The sequence below is a fragment of the Diabrotica virgifera genome, chromosome 3 (assembly GCF_917563875.1).
Source record: "Diabrotica virgifera virgifera chromosome 3, PGI_DIABVI_V3a".
Classification (NCBI taxonomy): domain Eukaryota; kingdom Metazoa; phylum Arthropoda; class Insecta; order Coleoptera; family Chrysomelidae; genus Diabrotica; species Diabrotica virgifera.
Window position 1 is genome coordinate 94571907 of NC_065445.1, and position 23201 is coordinate 94595107.

Genomic DNA, 23201 nt, shown 5'->3' on the forward strand with positions numbered 1-23201 from the left:
CTGAAAGTAAGAAAGGGAGGGAACTATGCACATATCGAAATGGGTGGAAAAAAATTGTAACGAAAGCCAAGTCATACAACCAACTTTGACAACATATAAGTGGAATGTCCACTTCAGTCCTTTCGGAATGAAAAGCCTTGATAATGATGATTTACCTATAGCAGGTACGGAAATTACAGCGACAAAATATGAAAAAATTTGTTTCGATTTTTTCAATATTCGTTGACTTAAAAAATACATAGGTACCTTTTTAATCATTTTAAAATATTTGATTAGATTTGTAGCATTAAAAATTGTATTTAAGTAGTGACATATTAAAAAAAATTCATTTAAAAATGTTGGGTTTTCGCAACGTTGAGAACTAATGAGTTTTAATGTATCTATTCCAGGGGTGGGCAAACTTTTTTTAGTAAGGGCCGCAAAATATTTTTGGTCTATTACCGAGGGCCGCAATATATGTTACGTTAACATGTTCGAATTTTTAACTTTTTACTAATTTTGTTTAAGGGGGGGGCATGGTTTGAAATCAACATTTCAAGCACCTTTTCTTGAGTTTTGTTTGAAATTGTGGTAGAATTATTTTATTTTTAAATTAAATAAACATATTCAGTACAATTCAAAGATTAATTAAAAAAAAATCAAGACCAAATATTGAAAAATAAGACAACGGTGGAAATTTTTTACAGGAAGCTCCAAAAAAAAATGGATTTTGCAGTAGAACTCGTCAATAGATCATATTATGAAACAAAAAATTCAAAAATATTTTATTAGCTTATGAGTTTCTCGAGGTAATACGGTCGAGTTTTTTAGTTTTAACGATTTTTGAATTTTTGATATCACTCTAAATTAGTGATGTAACGAATATTCGTATTCGCATTCGCGAATATTCGCGTGTTTTTGCATATTCGCATTCGCGACATTTATGCGAATGTTTTGCGAATATGAAAACCAGAAAAAAATAAGTTTAAGATAATATTAGGTTAATAAAATCAAAATCTATTCACTTCTCATCTTTTTTTATTAAGAAAAGGTAACTTATCCTCAAACATACAGCTACTCTCAAATGCAGGACACAACAGCAGACGAAGAGATGGACGGTGGAATGAAGCGATAACTCACTGGAGACCTTGGGACTACAAAAGAGGAAGGGGCAGACCACAGACGAGATGGTCAAATGACCTAAAAAGATACGCAGGGACCAGATCGACAGGATTAGCACTGAACCGAGAAGAGTGGAAAAGGGGAAGGCCTACGTTCAACTTTGGACAAATGAAGGGCAATAGATAGATAGAACTTAACCTTGTATAATCACATTATCAGCCTTCACTTTTTTTATTCTTTGGTATTATGTAATAAACCTTAACATTCAGATTGAGTTACACTAATTATCAATTAACTTTTCATTATAAATTTAGGAAACATTACAAAAATAGAAACAAATTCAAAGTCCACGGCCTTTGAAAAAAGCAATTTTGAGAAAAACGCGTTTGGTTTGACAACTTTTATTTTAATTTGATTTTTGTCTGTCAAATCGTAAAGTGATGCACGCCAGAATATGCTTTTAAATTGCAGAGTAATTTACAAAAGAGAAGGGAACAGCTGTTTTTCACTACGATCAAGCTACTGCAAAGCGAGTCGAAGGTAGAGATATTTAACATGCTTTACTTCCGGTAATTTTACTCCGGTAAATAAAAATAAATATAGTTATGTACTTTCATTTAAAATAATAAAAAAATCAAAAATTTCAAATTTTTCAAACCGTACCCCTCCCCCTAAACAGTATTCGCACTTAATTAAGCATGGTATTTCCCTCAAATATATGTGTATCCATATATTTATTTATTTTTATTTTATCTATGAACCTATTTCTTTTTTCCCTAATATTGTTCTGAAGCTATTTCCTTGGGACATCTTATGCAATTTATTATGTATTTTATTTGGGAATAAACCACAATTTAAGTTTGAAATTAAATTTATTTGACCTTTCGATTTCCACTTCGTAAATCGTTATCAAAATTCAAAACATTAATAAATTAAGCATTTATTTAATTAGTTTAATTTTTTAATGTTTTGTATTTTGATAACGGTTTCCGAAGTGGAAATGGAAACGTCATATAAATTTAATTTCAAACTTAAATTGTGGTTTATTCCCAAATAAAATAGTAAATTCTATTTTCACATTGCTATTATTTACTTAAGAGGAAACAGTAGCGATCAACAGGTAGCCAAAACGCGTTCCAAGATTGCGGCTGTAATTTTGAATATTTTTTCGAGAGATTTGGCACACGTATTCGTAATATAATAAAGAATGGCGGTACAGAGCCCAATTTAAAAAATATATTAATATGTGGAAATTACTCTGTAATTAAATACAATATTAAAAAAACGAGCCTGTACCGCCATTAAGAAGAACAAAAAAATACACTTTCTTCAAATAAACTTTTTTATCCGATGCCTAGATTTTGTGTCATTTTTGAACTACTAATGAAATAAAAAATTTTAGTAGTTCCAAAGTGAGACAAAATCTAGGTATCGGATAAAAAAGTTTATTTGAAGAAAGTGTATTTTTTGGTCTTCTTAATGGCGGTACAGGTTCGTTTTTTTAATATTGTATTTAATTACAGAGTAATTTCCACATATTAATATATTTTTCAAATTGGGCTCTGTACCGCCATTCTTTATTATATTACGAATACGTGTGCCAAATATCTCGAAAAAATATTCAAAATTACAGCCGCAATCTTGGAACCCGTTTTTGCTACCTGTTGATCGCTACTGTATCACCTTAAATGATTGAAGGGAAATTCCGTGCTTAAATAGATGCAAACACGCATCATACGTAATATTCAACACGCGTGATTTAAATCAAAATAAACAAAGTTATAAATTTGAAAAATTTTAGATTCCCTTCTTTGTTTTTGTTTTCTTTGAAAGAATTAAATAATATAAAAATATGCACGATAGATTTAATCCTATTGAACGAAAAAAAGAATGTGTGTGTACTTTGTACGCACGTAAGAAGTTATTCTTCTATTAAATAATTTCAACGAAGTAAATATACTTAACAGGTTATTTGTATTTTATTTAAATATTAAACTAACTTTCTTATCTACCACTTTCAAAAAATTTTTATTCAAACAAGCAAAAATTAAAAAAAATATGAATCGTCCAGGATTGGAACCCGCGACCGACCGGTGCGACCTTCCAATCACTGACCCAACGCTCTACCAACTACGCCACCGAGCTTTCGGATATAATTACACAACACGGTGACAAATAGACATATAAAACTGTTATACCTACATAATATTTTATTATCTTACTACAGAGAAAGACAAATCCAAAAATTATAATAAATAATACATTTACTAAAAACACTAATATATTCTTTTAATGACTTATTTGCGCTGATACAGATATATACATACCTATCTTGAAAGATTAGCAACGAACTATTACTGTCTGTTACTGTCAGATTTATGAAATTTTACTCTCAATCGCATCGCATCTAAAGAAGAATAACTTCAATAATTGACAATATTAGTTATATATAATTGAAATGACGTTGGCGTTGACTACTTGCAAAACATTTTTGCACAATACCTGCGCATGGATTAAGCAGTGAAAAATAATAACCGATGTTCTGAAAATTGTTCATGGACATAATCTTTAAGTTTTCCCAACATTACAATATTGGCTCCTCTTAAATTTGGTGCTCCGTCAGTTGTTACACTTACTTGATGGTTACTGCGCTAATTTAAAATTTTCCAAACAGTTACAGACTACTTCAAAAATATCGTTTCCATTTGTTGAAATTTCGTGGATTTCATTGAGGGAGCCGACAAAACTCTGCCGGAAACCAAAATAATTGACCGCGTTATGTTGAAAATTTGCGGAAAAATCACCCGCTGCCAAGGTATTAATTTATAGCTGCATTATCTATATTTAATTATTAATATTAGCAATAATTAAAAATGAAAATTATTCACTTTTTTTCCGCGGGCCGCAAAAAAATGTATAAAGGGCCGCATGCGGCCCGAGGGCCGCACTTTGCCCACCCCTGATCTATATACTATGTAATCTTTACTAAAATCACAATAAAGATGCACTAGAAACAAACAAACCAAGACACGTTGAATGTTATACGAGGAGCACTCCTTAATCATAATTTACAATGTATAAACATTGTAAATCATTATTTGGGATTTACAATGTATATGTTACAGTTCAAGTTGATTCTCAGTTAGAGTTGACTATTCCTAGTTCGAGTCAACTCCAACTAAAACGAGCAGTAAAAGTTGATTTGAAAAATTTAATTCAACTTTAACTAGTTTGAGTTGACTATTCCTGGATCGATTAATTAAATGTTGATTATACGAGTATAATCTCACGTGCTTTTTTGATGACTGCTGTGCGTCTCTTTGTTTTGACCGTTATCATGATTTGAACATATAGGCCAGGAAATGAATCTGAAAAAATGGAAAAACCTGGCAATTTTTTCGTCCAGCATCGATTTGTACAAAAAATTTGGGATTAGGCTCATTTTACTATCTAGGACAATTTCTATATTGAGCCGTTGTACGCTTTTGGTTTTTTAAGGGTGATAACTACCCCTAATTATTGTAAAAAATTATAAAATAACATGTTAAACTTTAATATGGTCAACATTTAGTTTTTATTAGTTAAATTATCATTGTTTTATGCTTTAGGATATAATATTATAATATTTCAACTCTTAAAAACACCCTTGTTGGATATACAGGGTGTCCCGAAAAGATTGGTTATAAATTATACCACAGATTCGGGGGTCAAAAATAGGTTGATTGAACCTCGCTTACCTATATATACAATAGTGCACACAAAAAAAGTTACAGCCCTTTGAAGTTACAAAATGAAAATCGATTTTTTTTCATATATCGAAAACCCTTAGAGATTTTTTATTGAAAATGGACATGTGGAATTTTTATGGCAACAACATCTTAAAAAAAATTAAAGTGAAATTTGTGCACCCCATAAAAATTTTATGGGGGTTTTGTTCCCTTAAACCCACTTTCGTTCTTAAACTTTTGTGTACGTTCCAATTAAATTATTATTGTGGCACCATTAGTGGCAAACACAGTGTTTTTAAAACTTTTTTGCCTCCTAGTACTTTTTCAATAAGCCAGTGTTTATCGAGATATTTTGAATATATAAGGTTTCAGCGTACAGCGTCATGCTATAGAAAATGATCCTTGGATTATTCCCTTCTTCTGTGAAGTAAATCCAGGATAAACGAAAATATTGCGAGCCAAAATGTTTCATTTCCTGAACTAATATCCAGTAACATTTAATTTATAAATAGAATCGGTTCAGATCAACGTCAAAATAACTGTCAAAGTCGTGTTCGTTTTTTGGAGTTCGTCCCAAAGAATTATTAATTTTGGCAGTGTTTTGGTACATTCCGGCCTTGTTTTCACGTGCAGAGTGTTATCAATAGTTTCTGTTTTGTGGTACTTTGTGGAAAACTAGAAGACAGCTTTGTTTTACAGAAAATGTCAGGTAACGGGGGCGGTCCTGGCCCGCCCTCGGTTAATTTAAATACTAATAATCAAATAAATAATAATGATAATCAAATTAATGTTTCTTCAATGGATACAGTATCCTCAAATTTCGAAAAATATGACTTTGATAATAAATATCAACCGACGGATGCAGGTCCGTATCAGGTATTTTTGGAACATACCGATAAGAATCTTGGTCGTCTTTTTCCTATCAGAATTGGCTTTTATTTACAACAAGTAATTGAATTTAGAAATGATGTTATTAATATTCATTCTGTAGGTTTAAAACGTGTTAAGGTAATTTTTAAAAATCGCTAGTTTATTAATTAATCACGAAATACTAACAAAAAATAAGTTGATTGCTTATATTCCAAAATTTTTCACGCATAAACGAGGCATAATACGCGGCGTTGATACCTTTTTACTGAAGAATACTTGAAAAAAGCAATTAATTCCATAGTTCCAGTGGCGGAAGTGAGAAGAATGAAACGAAAAATTATAAACGCTGAAACCAAAAAAGAAGAATTTGTCAATAGACAATTGGTAGTAATAAATTTTAAAGGTAATAAAATTCCGTCCTTTATTAATATAAATATGGTTAATTTTCCTGTAGAACCATACATCCATCTCGTTGTTCAATGTGTAAAATGTTTACGTTACGGTCACAATATCGTTCAATGTAAAGGCAAATCACGTTGTTCTCGATGTGCAAATGAGCATTCTTCCGCTGAATGTAATTCCGAGTTGCAAATGTGCGTTCACTGTAAATCTTCTGATCATCCTTCAATTTCAAGAGACTGCCCTATGTATAAAAAACAACAAGACATAAAAAAAGTAATGGCTTTCGAAAATAAAAGTTTTAAGGATGCCGAATTATCGATTAACAATCCAGCTTATGCCAAAATTAATACCAACAATAGGTTTGATATATTAAATAATCTTGAAAACTTTCCCGATTTAGCACCAGCAAACAAAACAATTTATTATGCTCCTTTAAATAAACCAAAATCAAATTCAACCGCATTAGAATCAAAAACAATTAAAAGGCGAAGAACTGAGACTTCTTCTCAGACTCCAAGCACTAGTAATTCAGATTTAGAAAATTCCCATCAAAAAAGACAAATTTCTCTTCCCCCATATACACCCGCTCCACAACAGAATAATTTCATGTTTTGTCGAGATAAACTTATCTCACAGATATATTCATTAATTACAAATATAATTAATAATCAAGGAAAATTTGAATTAAATAAGATCAGGGACAATATCATTACAATATTCGATAATAATGAAGATAATTTAGAATCCATTCTCACAGATAGTGAAAATGGCTATTAAAAATATTACAGAAAAACTAACCATATTACAATGGAATTGTAGATCCATTTATAGTAACAAAGGCAGTCTTATGCATCATATTAACAACTACCATACAGATATAATAGTTCTATCAGAAATATGGCTCACATCCGGTCATCATTTTAGACTTAAAGGATATAACTTTATCAATAAATGTCGTGAAGATGGTTACGGTGGCGTAGGTATTTTCATCAGACAGGGAATAGATTACCAAGAATCCGAAATTAATAATAATTTCGATGACAGTATAGAAGCATGCGCAGTTTTTTTGAACAAAATTAATCTCTCATTAGTATCAATCTGTAGATCATCAGATGTTAGAATAGAAATAAATGACTGGATCAACCTATTCCTTCAGTTTAATATTGCAAAAACTATTTTTCTGGGAGATTTTAATGCTCACCACGGCATGTGGGGGCCAATTGCAGACGACAGAAATGGTAGAATATTAGTAGAGGCCATGGATTATTGTGAAATAATTACATTAAATGACGGAACACCAACAAGAATATCCCCAACTAGTAATCATTCAGCCGTTGACTTAACTCTAACATCTCCCTTCTTAGCCGACCGTATAGCTTGGTCAGTAGATTCAGATTCATTAGGTTCAGATCACTACCCAATCAATATAGAAATTCTAATCAATCCCTCCTCCTTTGTCATCAACCCATCAACAAAATGGAATGACCCTCGTGCTGACTGGTCTGTTTTTGGAAATATTTTTGAATTAGAAATTAGTGAGCTCAATAATTTAGATAGGAATTCAAATTCAGTAGAGAAAATCGAATTTTTCCTCAATGCAATCACAATCGCAGCATCGAAATCTATGCCTATTAAGAAATCTTTCACACCTTCTGTACCAAGACCTTATTGGTGGGATGAGGAATGTTCTGCGATTGTTAAAAAAACGAAAAGAAGCTCTCAGCGAGTTTAAAAAACAAGGTAATTTTATCAATTATCTACAATATCAAAACATTTCTGCTAATGTCAAACGTACGTTTAAACTTAAACAAAAAAACAGTTGGAAAATGTTTTTGAATAAACTAAATAAAAACACTCCTCTGACTGAGATATGGAACACTGTAAGATCTATTTGCAATAAACACCATCAAAAAAGAAAACCACAATTAGACGAAAGCCTTATTCAAAAAGTTCTTGATACATTGGCTCCGTCATCTGCTGCAGGTCCAATTTTTAACGACAACATTAATCAATTTCACTTTCATCAAGACTCAGACACCCTTTCAAAAAATTTTAGCTTTTCGGAATTAGAATTAGCCTTAAAAAAATCAAAAAATACTGCACCTGGACTTGACGGGTTCACTTATACGATAATAAATAAATTGCCTGAAAGTGGTAAACTTTTTCTATTAGAAATTTTTAATGATTGGTGGTTGAAACAAAAGTATTCAGATAGTTTTAAAAATATAATTGTGTGTCTTCTAGCGAAACCTAAGAAACCACCTGACTTACCTTCGTCCTACCGACCTATTTCATTGTTATCGTGTATTACAAAAACTTTCGAAAGGCTTATAAAATTTAGACTCGAACATTTTGTCGAAAACAGATCAATTTTACCAAAAAATCAGTATGGATTTCGTAGAGGTATAGGTACAATTGATGCAATCTCCCATTTAGTTACAGATGCTCAATTGTGTCTATCAAAAAATAATTACATGTTGTGTCTTTTTGTGGACCTTAAAGGGACTTATGATGTGGTAGATTTGGAAATATTATATTCAAAAATGGTAACGTTTGGTATCAATAAAAGAGTCTCTATAAATATTTTAAATTTGTTTGCTAATAGAAAAATATTTTTGCGAGATAGTCATAACGTTTTACATGGTCCAAGAGTACTTTACAAAGGGCTTCCACAAGGCTCTATTTTAAGTCCCCTTTTGTTTAACTTATACACTGCAGACTTGCATGATTTGATGAGCGATGACATACAAATTATTCAATACGCGGACGATTTATGCATTTATGTCACCCATAATACCTACGATCGCTGCATGATAGACTTAAGACGTACTTTTGACAGGTTAAAAAACAGGTTCGACGATATGGGTTTTAGTGTTTCACCAGAAAAGACAGCTGTGATGTGTTTCACAAGGCACAGATATCAGTTAGTCGATAATTTCTCTATAGGTAAATACACTATTCCTATCGTAAAAGAATATAAATATTTAGGTATAATTATAGATAGTAAACTTCTATGGACCAGTCACATTAAGTATGTCAAACAAAGATGTGAAAAGGGAATTAATCTTCTGCGCTTCCTCTCCAAACAGAGCTGGGGCGCGGATCAACAAATTTCCTTAATGTTCTACAAGTCTTATATTCGCTCGATTTTGGATTATGGGTGTGGTGTACTCTCTATGGTTCTACCTCCAATACGAACCAACTTACTCTTGATCGAATACAATATAGAGCTCTGAAAATATGTTTGGGAGCCATGGCATCTTCACCAAATCATGCCATTCTGGCAGAGTCTCAAGAACTTCCTCTTAGTTTTCGAAGACAGTTTTTAGCAAATAAAAGTCTATTAAAATATGGATGTTACAACAGTGATTTGATCGCAAAAATTAACTTTCTTGTAATTGAGAATTTGAAAAATCATTATTGGAAAAAGAAAAACTCTCCTCCTTTGGCAGATGCATTTATTGATACAAACTTATTTCAAAATGATATTGTTAAACTTAATAAAATACCATTGTATGCACACAGTTTCGATTCTATAATTGACAAACCTATCACCATATTTCCTCGGTATTCAGATTGTAATATCTTAAACCAAGCCATGATAAAATCCATTGTGAATGGTCTCGGGTCGAACTTAACTAAAATATATACAGATTGGTCAAAAACGGAGCTAAATACAGGTTCGGCATTTTTTGTTTCAAACATAAATCATATTGAAAAGTACAGAATCTCAAATTATTGTTCCATTTTTACCGCCGAGTCCTTTGCTATTGAAAAGGCACTAAAATGGTGTGCAACTCAAACATGCACGAATGTGGCAATAATTTCAGACTCAAAATCAGCATTACAAGCTATTAGCGGTCACCCAATAAACCAATTCCGAAATGCCTTAATTTTGAACATTAAAAAACTAATTGCGGATCTTAAACAAAATAATGTAACTGTTTCGTTTATTTGGACGAAAGGACATTGCGGAGTCGAAGGTAATGAAATTGCGGATATAGCCGCAAAAAGTAGTCACAGTTGCCACTATATTGACAAAGTATTTAATTTAAAAGATTTGAATAATGCTCTCAAACCTAATATCAGAAGGAAATGGGAAACTGATTACAAAAGAATTGCAAGTAAATCTACAAACCATTATTTCAGAATTCACCCTACACTTCCAAAAAACATTCCTCATTTCACCTTTAATTATAATAGAGCACACATGTCAGTATTGACTCGTTTAAAATTGAACCATGCTCGCTTTCCATCTCACTTATATAAAATTGGAATACTTAACTCCCCTGTCTGTAGTTGTGACAATATATCCATTGGTGATCTAAATCATATATTTCTAGAATGTTCTCTGAACTCTCAATCTTCTTCAATTCTGTATCAAGAACTAATTCATCACGAGTGTCCATTGCCACTAAATATTACAGCTCTCCTTTCTTCCTCAGATAAAGCGGTACTAGATTCCATCATTAATTTTATCAGAAATTCAAAAATAGCGGTATAGTTTAGAAATAGACAATATGAAATCATTTAATGTAATTAAAAATTTACATGTTTTGTGGCAAATAGATTTTGTCTGATGCCAGTATCTCTCTCACACACACACACACACACACACACACACACACGCACCCACACACACACACACACACACACACACACACACACACACACACACACACACACACACACACACACACACACACACACACACACACACACACACACACACACACACACACACACACACACACACACACACACACACACACACACACACACACACACACACACACACACACACACACACACACACACACACACACACACACACACACACACACACACACACACACACACACACACACACACACACACACACACACACACACACACACACACACACACACACACACACACACACACACACACACACACACACACACACACACACACACACACACACACACACACACACACACACACACACACACACACACACACACACACACACACACACACACACACACACACACACACACACACACACACACACACACACACACACACACACACACACACACACACACACACACACACACACACACACACACACACACACACACACACACACACACACACACACACACACACACACACACACACACACACACACACACACACACACACACACACACACACACACACACACACACACACACACACACACACACACACACACACACACACACACACACACACACACACACACACACACACACACACACACACACACACACACACACACACACACACACACACACACACACACACACACACACACACACACACACACACACACACACACACACACACACACACACACACACACACACACACACACACACACACACACACACACACACACACACACACACACACACACACACACACACACACACACACACACACACACACACACACACACACACACACACACACACACACACACACACACACACACACACACACACACACACACACACACACACACACACACACACACACACACACACACACACACACACACACACACACACACACACACACACACACACACACACACACACACACACACACACACACACACACACACACACACACACACACACACACACACACACACACACACACACACACACACACACACACACACACACACACACACACACACACACACACACACACACACACACACACACACACACACACACACACACACACACACACACACACACACACACACACACACACACACACACACACACACACACACACACACACACACACACACACACACACACACACACACACACACACACACACACACACACACACACACACACACACACACACACACACACACACACACACACACACACACACACACACACACACACACACACACACACACACACACACACACACACACACACACACACACACACACACACACACACACACACACACACACACACACACACACACACACACACACACACACACACACACACACACACACACACACACACACACACACACACACACACACACACACACACACACACACACACACACACACACACACACACACACACACACACACACACACACACACACACACACACACACACACACACACACACACACACACACACACACACACACACACACACACACACACACACACACACACACACACACACACACACACACACACACACACACACACACACACACACACACACACACACACACACACACACACACACACACACACACACACACACACACACACACACACACACACACACACACACACACACACACACACACACACACACACACACACACACACACACACACACACACACACACACACACACACACACACACACACACACACACACACACACACACACACACACACACACACACACACACACACACACACACACACACACACACACACACACACACACACACACACACACACACACACACACACACACACACACACACACACACACACACACACACACACACACACACACACACACACACACACACACACACACACACACACACACACACACACACACACACACACACACACACACACACACACACACACACACACACACACACACACACACACACACACACACACACACACACACACACACACACACACACACACACACACACACACACACACACACACACACACACACACACACACACACACACACACACACACACACACACACACACACACACACACACACACACACACACACACACACACACACACACACACACACACACACACACACACACACACACACACACACACACACACACACACACACACACACACACACACACACACACACACACACACACACACACACACACACACACACACACACACACACACACACACACACACACACACACACACACACACACACACACACACACACACACACACACACACACACACACACACACACACACACACACACACACACACACACACACACACACACACACACACACACACACACACACACACACACAAATAGAATCGGTTGTTTATGTGAATCAACTTTTACTAAATGGCGTTGGGAAGAGTATACTTTAACTAGTTGGAGTCTACTTTTATGTTTATGTGAATCAACTTTTACTAAATGGCGTTGGGAAGAGTATACTTTAACTAGTTGGAGTCTACTTTTACTAGTAAATGTTGAATAAAAATCTTCATTTTATATTTATAATCAACTTTTACTGAAACCAGCCGTTTGAGTTGACTCGGACTAAGAATAGTTAACTCCAACTGGATAATCAACTTGAACTGTAACATATAGGTACATTGTAAGTCATGATTCGGGAGGGCTTCTCGTAACATTTTTTTTTTTTTTTTTTTTTTTTTTTTTATTATCAGCCTCAACCACTTCGGGGTATTAGCTGTACTGTCATTGATACATGGTTACTTAAATCTAATAGCATTTTGATTAGGTATTACATAAGTTCACATTTAGGTAACAATATCATAATTTGCAAATTAAGAATGGGGTTTATAAAATGTTAACAGTGGTTATAGTTTGTTTAAAACATTAATGTCTTTCAAATAATTAAACAAATGCGTAAGCTTACAGTGTGATCCTAAGGCTGCTTTTATATTGAGAGGTATGGAGTGTTTTTGTCTTTCATTAAGATATTTAGGACACTCTATTAATATATGTGTTACATTGATGTCGCAATTACACAGGTCACAAATAGGGCGATTTGACTTGGAGATTAGGTAGCTGTGAGTAAGTCTGCTATGCCCTATGCGTAAACGATTTAGCTTCACAAACAGCTGGCGATTTAGGTCTATCTCACACCAAGGTTCAATTGCGGGCTTTATTGTGTGTAGAGATGATTGTGAAAGATTCCATTCGTTTTCCCATTTGCTTAACACTTTTTCTTTAAGGAATGGTTTGTAATCGGAAACAGGCACTAAGTTCACTAACACTGAAGACGCACTGTGTATTGCTTCTCTGGCATGGAAATCTGCTTTTTCGTTTCCTTGAAGTCCAGTGTGTGATGGAACCCATATAAAGCTTACTTGCTGCATCGTGTTCTTCAGTAAATGTAATTGTTCTTTTATTAAAATACTTATAGGATTACTTGTATATAACTGTTCTATCGTATGTAATGCACTGAGAGAGTCGGTAATTATGACAGATTTTTGAATTTTTTGAGTACGAATGTGAATGAGGGCTTGCAGAATTGAATATAGTTCTCCAGAGTAAATACTGCAAGTGGAAGATAATTTAAATTGTAATATAGTGTTTGAATCTACAACTACCGATCCCACACCATCAGCAGTCTTAGATGAATCTGTATAAATATAACAATGATCTGGGAAAGAAGCAAGTATGTTGAGAAAAGATTGATTAATTGTTGCATAAGGGGTATCAAGCTTATTGTATTTAGAAAGAGTTAGATCACATATTGCGGGAGGAAAGGTCCAGGGCGGAGAAGTAACTGTATTTGTCTGATTAAAAAATTTTGGGAATTGAATATTATTGAGAGAGAGATATTTTCTGATTCTCTCGTAAAAGGGGGGGTTAGTTCTTTTTTTATTTACATAAGTTTCTTTGAAACGTTCTGCAATAGTGTGGTGGAAAGTGGGATGCGATTCTATTGCATATATGATATATGGATGATGCGTAGACTAATGACAAGTACATTCTTCGGAAATTTAAAGGTGGTTCTCCGGTTAAACATTGTAAACTATTAATGGGGCTAGTACAGAATGCTCCTGTGGCTATTCTTAATGCTGTATTTTGTATGACTTCTAGTTGAGCAAGAAGTGTCTTCTTTGCAGATGAGTATACAATTGATCCATAATCGAGTTTAGATCGTACTAGAGATTTGTAAATAAGAATCAAACTTTTACAATCTGAACCCCAATTACGATTGCACAGTGTACGCATTAAATTGAGACCAGATTGACAGGATTGTTTAATGTGCATAATGTGGTACTTCCAAGATAGTTTTTTATCAAAGATCATTCCTAGAAATTTCAAGTGTTCCACATAAGTTAAGTTGTTTCCATATAACTGAAGATCTGGAGTTGTAGACTGCCGTTTTTTTGAAAATAAAATACATTTAGTTTTGGTTGTAGAGAATTGCAATCCTACAGCTTTCGACCAGTTTTCAAGGTGATTTAATGCACATTGTAAATTTTTCTGTATAGAAAGAATATTTTTTCCTCTTGAATATATGACTAAATCGTCAGCGTATAATCTCGCTTTAACAAGTTGTGGAAAGTTTTCTAAGATTTTGTTTATTGCTACTAAGAATAGTGTTGAACTAATAACAGATCCTTGAGGTGTTCCATTTGTTTGGTCTTTAGTGCTGGATAGTGTACCATTTATCTTAACCTTAAATTGTCTCTTACTAAGAAAATTTTGAATGAAATATAGCATGTTACCTTTGACGCCCCACTGACTTAGTGTGTTAAGAATGTCGTATCTCCAAGCCATGTCAAACGCTTTTGTTATATCGAAAAAAACCGCAACACATTCCTGTCCAATTGCAAACGATTCATTTATCTCGGATTCTAGGTCAATTAAATTATCTATAGTGGATCTGTTCCTGCGAAAGCCGCTTTGTTCATTGATTATTAATTTATTATTTTCCAAAAACCACCTTAGTCTATTATTCACCATTTTTTCCAAGATTTTACACATTGTGTTGGTAAGCGAAATTGGCCTATAGGATTCGGGATCAGTTCGTGGTTTATTTGGTTTTAGTAATGGAACTATTATCGCCTGCGTCCATTTTGTGGGAAACTCATTATTAGTCCAAATTCTGTTGTATAGGTTAAGAAGATATTGTTTTCCATTATCTGGTAGATTTTGTAAGAAACTAACAGGAATATCGTCTTGTCCTGGCGCCGATTTTTTGCTGGTACTTAAAGAGTGATTAAGCTCTTCCATGGTAAATGCTATATTAAGAGGATTATCTTCAATGCAATTAAAATCTATTAATTTATTTTCCGAAATCATCTTGGTATTGATAAATTCTTTAGAAAAGTTGTTATTGCTGGAGTTCATTTCAAATTGTTTTGCTAATAAATCTGCTATTTCGTTATTAGATGTTACTATCTGTTTGTTATTGCATAGAAATGGAATCTTTTTATAGGTATAACTTCCAGATATTTTTCTAACTTTTTCCCATACGGTGCTTATAGGCATAGTGGAATTAATAGAGGACATAAATTCTTGCCAAGATTTTTTCTGTTCTTTTTAGTTATATATCTAGCTTGAGCCCGTAACTTCTTATATTCTATAGTATTTTCAAGTGTTTTGTGACGTTTCAATTTGTTAAAGGATTTTTTATATTTCTTTATTATATCAGTACACTCTGCGTTCCACCATGGTAATGAATTTCTTTTATGTAGAGTTTGTGTTTTACCTATATGATTTTCACCAGCAAGATGGATTAATGATATAAACGAATTCAAAAGTTCATCTATATGATGATTTTCGGTGACTTCTTTTAAGCTATGGCAGTTCTGTTGAATATACTTTTTGAATAAATACCAATCGGCATTCTTTAGATTCCATTTTGGAATTGGGGTTGTATTAGTATCTTCATAATTACTGTTAAAAGAGACTTTAATAGGATAATGATCACTTCCAAATAAAAACGGAATTACATCCCATGAAAATTTTGCTGACAGTACAGGATCACATAATGGCAGGTCGATAGCTGATGAAGTACCTGTATGAATATTATATCTTGTTGATTGTCCATCATTCAGTACGTTTAGGTTTTTTGAGGTAATTATGTTTTCTAAAATTTTGCCCTTGGAATTTATTCCAAGAGATCCCCATATTGGATTATGGCTGTTAAAATCACCAACGATTATTCTGGGAGTGGGAATCTGATCTAATACATCTGAAATATCTGCTTCTGTGATAGGTAAGTCAGGTGGAATATAAATATTACAGATATTCATTTATTGTGGAAAGGACACTGATACTCCTATTACTTCTAAATTACTATTGATTACTAATGCTTCTGATTCATATTTTTTGTTAACATACGTAACAACTCCTCCACTAGCGATATTTGCGTTGTCTCGGTTTTTATGGAAACAAGAATAATTCTTCAAGTCATAACTATGATATCCTTTAAAGTTTGTTTCTTGTAAACATATTATTGATGGTGAGATTATTGAACATAAATGTTTAAGCATTTCTAAACGGGGATAAAACCCGTTAACATTCCATTGTAGTATCGGTTCGAAGATTTTAGTTTATTTCTGGAGCTGAATTTGTCGAACAATCACTATCTTGATAAGCGGGATCGTCTAGCATTTTTTCGATTTTGTTTATTAATTTAGTGCATTTGGTTTTCATGCTTTTTTCTGTAAAATATGGCTTAATTGTTGTTAACATGTAAATAAAGTTGGGTATATCCGTTGTGTATGTTTGTAATAAACTAATGGGATCAGTCGAGCTAGTATAATTTTCAAAAAAGTCAAGTGTTTGTTCATATGTTAAGTTAAAATTATTTGACGTATCGTGAAATACTGTTTTTGTTGGCATCATTATTTCCTGAATTGATCTGGTAGATTCAGTTTGCTTTTTTGTTTCTTTTTGGTTTGTGTTGGTACTTTAAATTCTTTATTTAATTCTTCAGTGGGAGATGCAGTAGTATTAATTTCCGAAATTGTTCTCTTATTGGTCGTTGACTGATCCTTAGATATACATTTAGTTTCCATAATTAATACGGGGGGCATTAAATTAGTATCTGTTTGTTGGTTAAGTGAAGGTTCGGCATTAGAATTACCGACTGCATGATTTGGTTCCATTTCTAGGGGTGATGGAATAGACTTGGGGGATTCTTGTGGTTGTTGTTGTATTGGTTGTTGTTGTATTGGTTGTTGTTGTATTGGTTGTTGTTGTTGTATTGGTTGTTGTTGTATTGGTTGTTGTTGTATTGGTTGTTGTTGCATTGGTTGTTGTTGTATTGGTTGTTGCGGTTGGTGTTGGATATGAGAGGAATCGTTTTGTTGATTATGATTTGAACAATTTGCTGCAATGTGACCTGTGTTCTTACAGATAAAACATGAAGGTTTATCTAAACTTAAATATATGCGATACGAAGTTTGATCATATGTCATTAAGAAGAGGGAAGGTCTATATCTGCAAGTGGTTGAATATAAGTTTGTCTTCTAAAACTGAGGACGTGTTGAAATTCTGGAAGTTGACTACCGATTCTAAGGAAGGTTAAAGGTGACATTAATTTAAGACCGAATTTGGTTAACTCATTCTCTATTAGAATATGTGGAATAGAAGGGCAAACACCCGATAGTAACAGTCTTTCGTTTGGAGTTATCAATTTTCGTGCTTTTAGATTTTCGCCTTTAATTGTTATTTCTGCTGGACCGGACATAAATTTTTCCACCAGGGATTCGCTGGAGAGATAAATACATATTCTGTTATTTGATAGCCTTGATGAAAATAAAATATTCCGTGGATGAACAACTTCACCAAGTGCTATTAAGTACTCTTCTATTTTAGTATCAGGTAGCGAATTAAATAAAATTGCTTGCAGCTTTGAAGGAAATTGAATTGAAGAAGCATTGTTAAGTACAGTTGAATATGAGGTTTTGTTTTGAGGTTGTTGATGATCTTCAGTCATGATTGTTGACAAATTAGTTAGGTCGGATCTGGTATCATTTGGTATACTCATTAGTAATTATGAACCAGTTTCAGAACCAGAACTAGTTCCGAGAACTGGCCTTTCGGCCGTCACTTAACCTTACAAACGGTATGCTTTGTAATGTTTTGAATAAATAAATAATAAAAACTCACTGGTTTATTCCCTAAGGTAACTGCACTATATACTATTACTTTTTGCTTATTTTCAAGTTTATTTGGATATAAACTACTTGAAAAAAGATGATTTTTTGGGACTGAAATGTAAACACAGTTTGTGTTACCATGTTCAGGACCGGACTCCTTCTCGTAACATTCAATGTGTATTGGTTTGTTTATTTCTAGTGCATCTTGATTATGATCGTAGTATTACTTATAATCAAACTATTCCGTTACTTTTAATTATTGTTTTGCTTTTTAGGTGCCACCACATAAATTTGAATGTTTTGGTCCTGTAGACCCGTTGTGCTCTGGACACATTGACTACTCCGATAACTATTATAGACCAATCCCAACAGGAATTCAAGAATGGTGTTTTAAAAAAATGATCTGTTATTTGAAAAAATTAAAACAACGATTCGAAAAACGGCCAATTACCTCGAAAAAACAGTTTTGTGACCTTTCGGATTTATCCTTTGGTTTCCTTGATAACCGTTGTTCTATTTTTAATACATGTAAGTATTTACGATTTATATTAACAGGTTCGCTGCGTATATTTTGTTAAGTACTTATCCCAGAACCTGAAATCATTTTTGTAATGTAAGGTAAGTGAGCCCATGTCGCTCATCGGCGACATCCTTACTAGCGAGGGAAACCGAATGTCGCCGATGAGCAACATACGCATCTAACGTGTTAAATAATATTTAAGCGTCACCAGGGATTAAATGAAATTTATAAATAATAATTTACTCACGGTTTTTGCTCCAAATTTTAAAGAACCGCTTGGATTGACATGAAATTTGGCGCGCACATAGCTAACAGGACAAAGAAAAAAGTGATATTGAATTTCACCTCTTTTCGGGGATGAAAAAATATACGTTCAAAATAAGTCCGGAAGTGGATAAACTGACTATTACTAAGCAACTTTTGTTCTATAGCGTTTTTTCATTAAGTCAATACTTTTCGAGTTATTTGCGAGTGAATATACAGGGTGAGGCAAATAAAGGGCCTATTAGAAATATCTCGAGAACTAAAGGCAACAGAATCATGAAAATTGGAATAAAGGGGTTTTGAAGGATGATCTATTAAATGAAAATATTTTCACCTCTTTGCAACTTCCGGTTATACCGGTATAACTTCGGTTTTTTAAATGGGACACCCCGTATATTTTTACATTTTTGAATTCTCTTCGATGTCTTCTTTCTTAAAATATGAGGTTTTGTAATATTATACAGGGTATTTTAAAAGATAATTACGTTTTTTTATTAATTTCGTAGCAAAATTAACACCCTGTAGAATTGTAGTAGTTTGACATCTAAAACTCTACTTACGTTCAAATGATTTTTAATATACATACTCTACTATTGTTAAGAATCATTAGTATAGTTAAATTTTTAATTTTAGTATACAGGGTTGGTCGAAACTCGGATTGAGAATTTTCTGAGTTTTCTTAAATGGAACACCCTGTATTTTAGTATTGTAATGAAATGATATTTTATGGTAATTTTGTAATATCATTAGGACAATCTATATAGAATAATATGTTTTAAGTTAATTTTAAATAACCTTATAAGATATGTATTAGTGAAGTGACATTGAACTCAGGTGAACCCATAAGACGTGTTGTTTTGAGTTAAGAATAAAATATAAAATAGACGACAAAACACGAGAGAATGAATTATATTATTGTACGTAGAATTGCGAAATGGTTTGGCTGATATAATGTTATTGTTTATAATACACTTCAAAGACTTGTAAATAAAGTATGTTGTAGCAGATGAAGCAGTAATTATTTAAATAAGGACTATAAGGGTTAATTGTATACCAACCCTTCAACTTTCCTTACATGGCGCTCCTGTAAATTAATTGGGAGAATCTTCTGACAATGGGCGACAAAAATTGGAAACACCGACGGCGGAAAATGGACCAGATCAGGACCCAGGAACCGAACGCAGTGAAAAAAAGACAAAAGTGTTAAAATGTAAGTAGTCTATCTTTCGAAGTATCGATTTTTTTTAAGAATATCTATAAATTTTGAAATATGAAGTGATTTTTGAATTGAATATTTTTATAGAAGTTTATTATATATGCTATTCTTGAATTTTTATTGAATTTTGAATCTTTATTGAATTTATTTGAAAAATCTCTATCCGATTTCGATTTTTAGTCCGGTTATTTTTGAATATTTTATGGAATCTCGAATTTTTTTTCAAAAATTTCTATCGAAGTTTGAGATATAAACTTATTTTGAATATTTTTATCTAACTTTTGTATATGCTATTTTTTTTATTGACGAATATGTATACTATTATTGAATTTTTATTAGCCAGTTGTTTTTATTATTGATATTTATTGATTCTATAGATACATTTTAATCGATTTCGTGTTAAATTTTGTATGATGAACCTGAATTAATAATTTTTGTGTGATAAATGATATATAAATGATTTTTTTTTAATGAATAATGATTAGTGATGACATACGTTAATATAAGAGCTTAAGACAAACATTGCTATAAGCAAGATATTTATTTTTAACGAACCGACCTGATGCGTCGAGATAAGGAATTTGGAGAAGAACTATATAGATAAGAAGAAGAACTAACTATAGTATAAGCTAAATATTATGAGACAACTTGAGACAATAAGAAACCCACTGCTCTTGTCAAATTGGGAAGGTACTAAGTGATTTATAGAAGCTTGAAAGCTTATTAGAGACCCACTCTGTGTTTTGAGAGTACCTATTTTATTCATGATTATTCGTGAATAAACAACGGCCTCATAACAAGGGATTGAGGTTGTGGAATTTGTAAAAGAATTTGATCTAGCCAACGATGTTATACCCACTTCTATCAAGGTAGATTGTAGAGGTTTCGTGGTTAGTATATTAGTATTGAGTATTATGATTGAGGTTGTGAAATTTGTAGAAGAGTTTGATCTATGCAACGAAAGTATACCCGCTTTTATTTAGGTAAGACGCAGAGGTTTCGTGGCTAGTATATGGAATGATTATTATGATGAAAGGATATAGGAAGATGAATTATGTGCACTGTAGAAGTGTTATATGTAGAGAAAAATGAAAAAATATATAGTGTAGTACCAGACAAGAAGAAGAAGAGAAAAAAAGAGAATTTTTAATAAAATATGTGGGAAAAATGAAAGAAGAAACATAAAAAATGCCAAAATAAACAGGCAAAATTAAGAAGATACTAAGCAAATAAGTAGCTAATCATTGAATTTTTGTCTAAGAATTAAAGTTGTAATTTTTTTTCTAAAGTAACGTAAATTATAAATAACTTATTTTTAAATGCATATAATGAATTCAGGTTAAATTTTCGCGGAAAATGGAAGTGTTTGAATTAAGGATAGACAATATCTTACAATAAGTTTTAGTAGATAGTAAGCAAAGGGACACAGAAAGTGAAATTTTTAGACATTCAGAAACATAGATTAAATATTTATTATAGGTACAAGAGAGATATTGAAAGTTTTATAGAGACATTTTAGAAGTTTTTAGAGAGATTAAATCTTTATTATAGCTACAAAAGAGTTATTAGAAGTTTTTAGAGAAATATTAGAAATTTTTAGAGAGATTACATTTTTATTATAGGTACATTATTCTAAAGTTAGTAAGGTGTATATAAATAAATCAAAATAAGACTGAAATAATAAGATGAAATAGCAAAGTAACGTTAAATTATTTTTTTATACCATAATATATATACTATTTAATAGAGTTTTAGGTAATATTAGCTTAGCTTAGGAATATTAGTTAGATACGAGATTTTTATAATTATTTAGGTAGATTAGATTATTCCCCTGCTCATATGAGATGCTTATAGGCACTAAAAGACTATGTTAACAATCCGGATAGGTTTAGTCACTGTTTTTATGTGGACATTGTTTTTTTTGTGAATGGAGAAAAGACTAAAAAGCAAGACGGAACAGAAAGTGAATTAGTGATAATAATAAACAATTTTTTTAGTATTAGGAAAAACCGGTTTAAAATAGGAAAAATAATATACATGTTTAGGGTATTAGGATAGTTAGGAAATTTAATTTTTGAAAATAGGTATTGAATAATAGGGTTGAAGTATTAGGTAACCATAAACATTTTGTAAAAGGGAAAGAGGAATATATCTCATTTTAAAACA

At 33.5% G+C, this 23201-nt stretch overlaps 1 protein-coding gene across 1 annotated transcript in view; it reads left to right on the top strand.

Moving 5' to 3' along the window:
* LOC126881203 (uncharacterized) overlaps positions 1-23201 on the top strand; it is a 95399-nt gene that overhangs the window by 25878 nt on the left and 46320 nt on the right. Inside the window, exon 3 of the mRNA XM_050645308.1 lies at positions 19311-19563. Within this exon, the coding sequence (XP_050501265.1) occupies positions 19311-19563 (253 nt within the window). The remainder of the gene's footprint in view (positions 1-19310; positions 19564-23201) is intronic.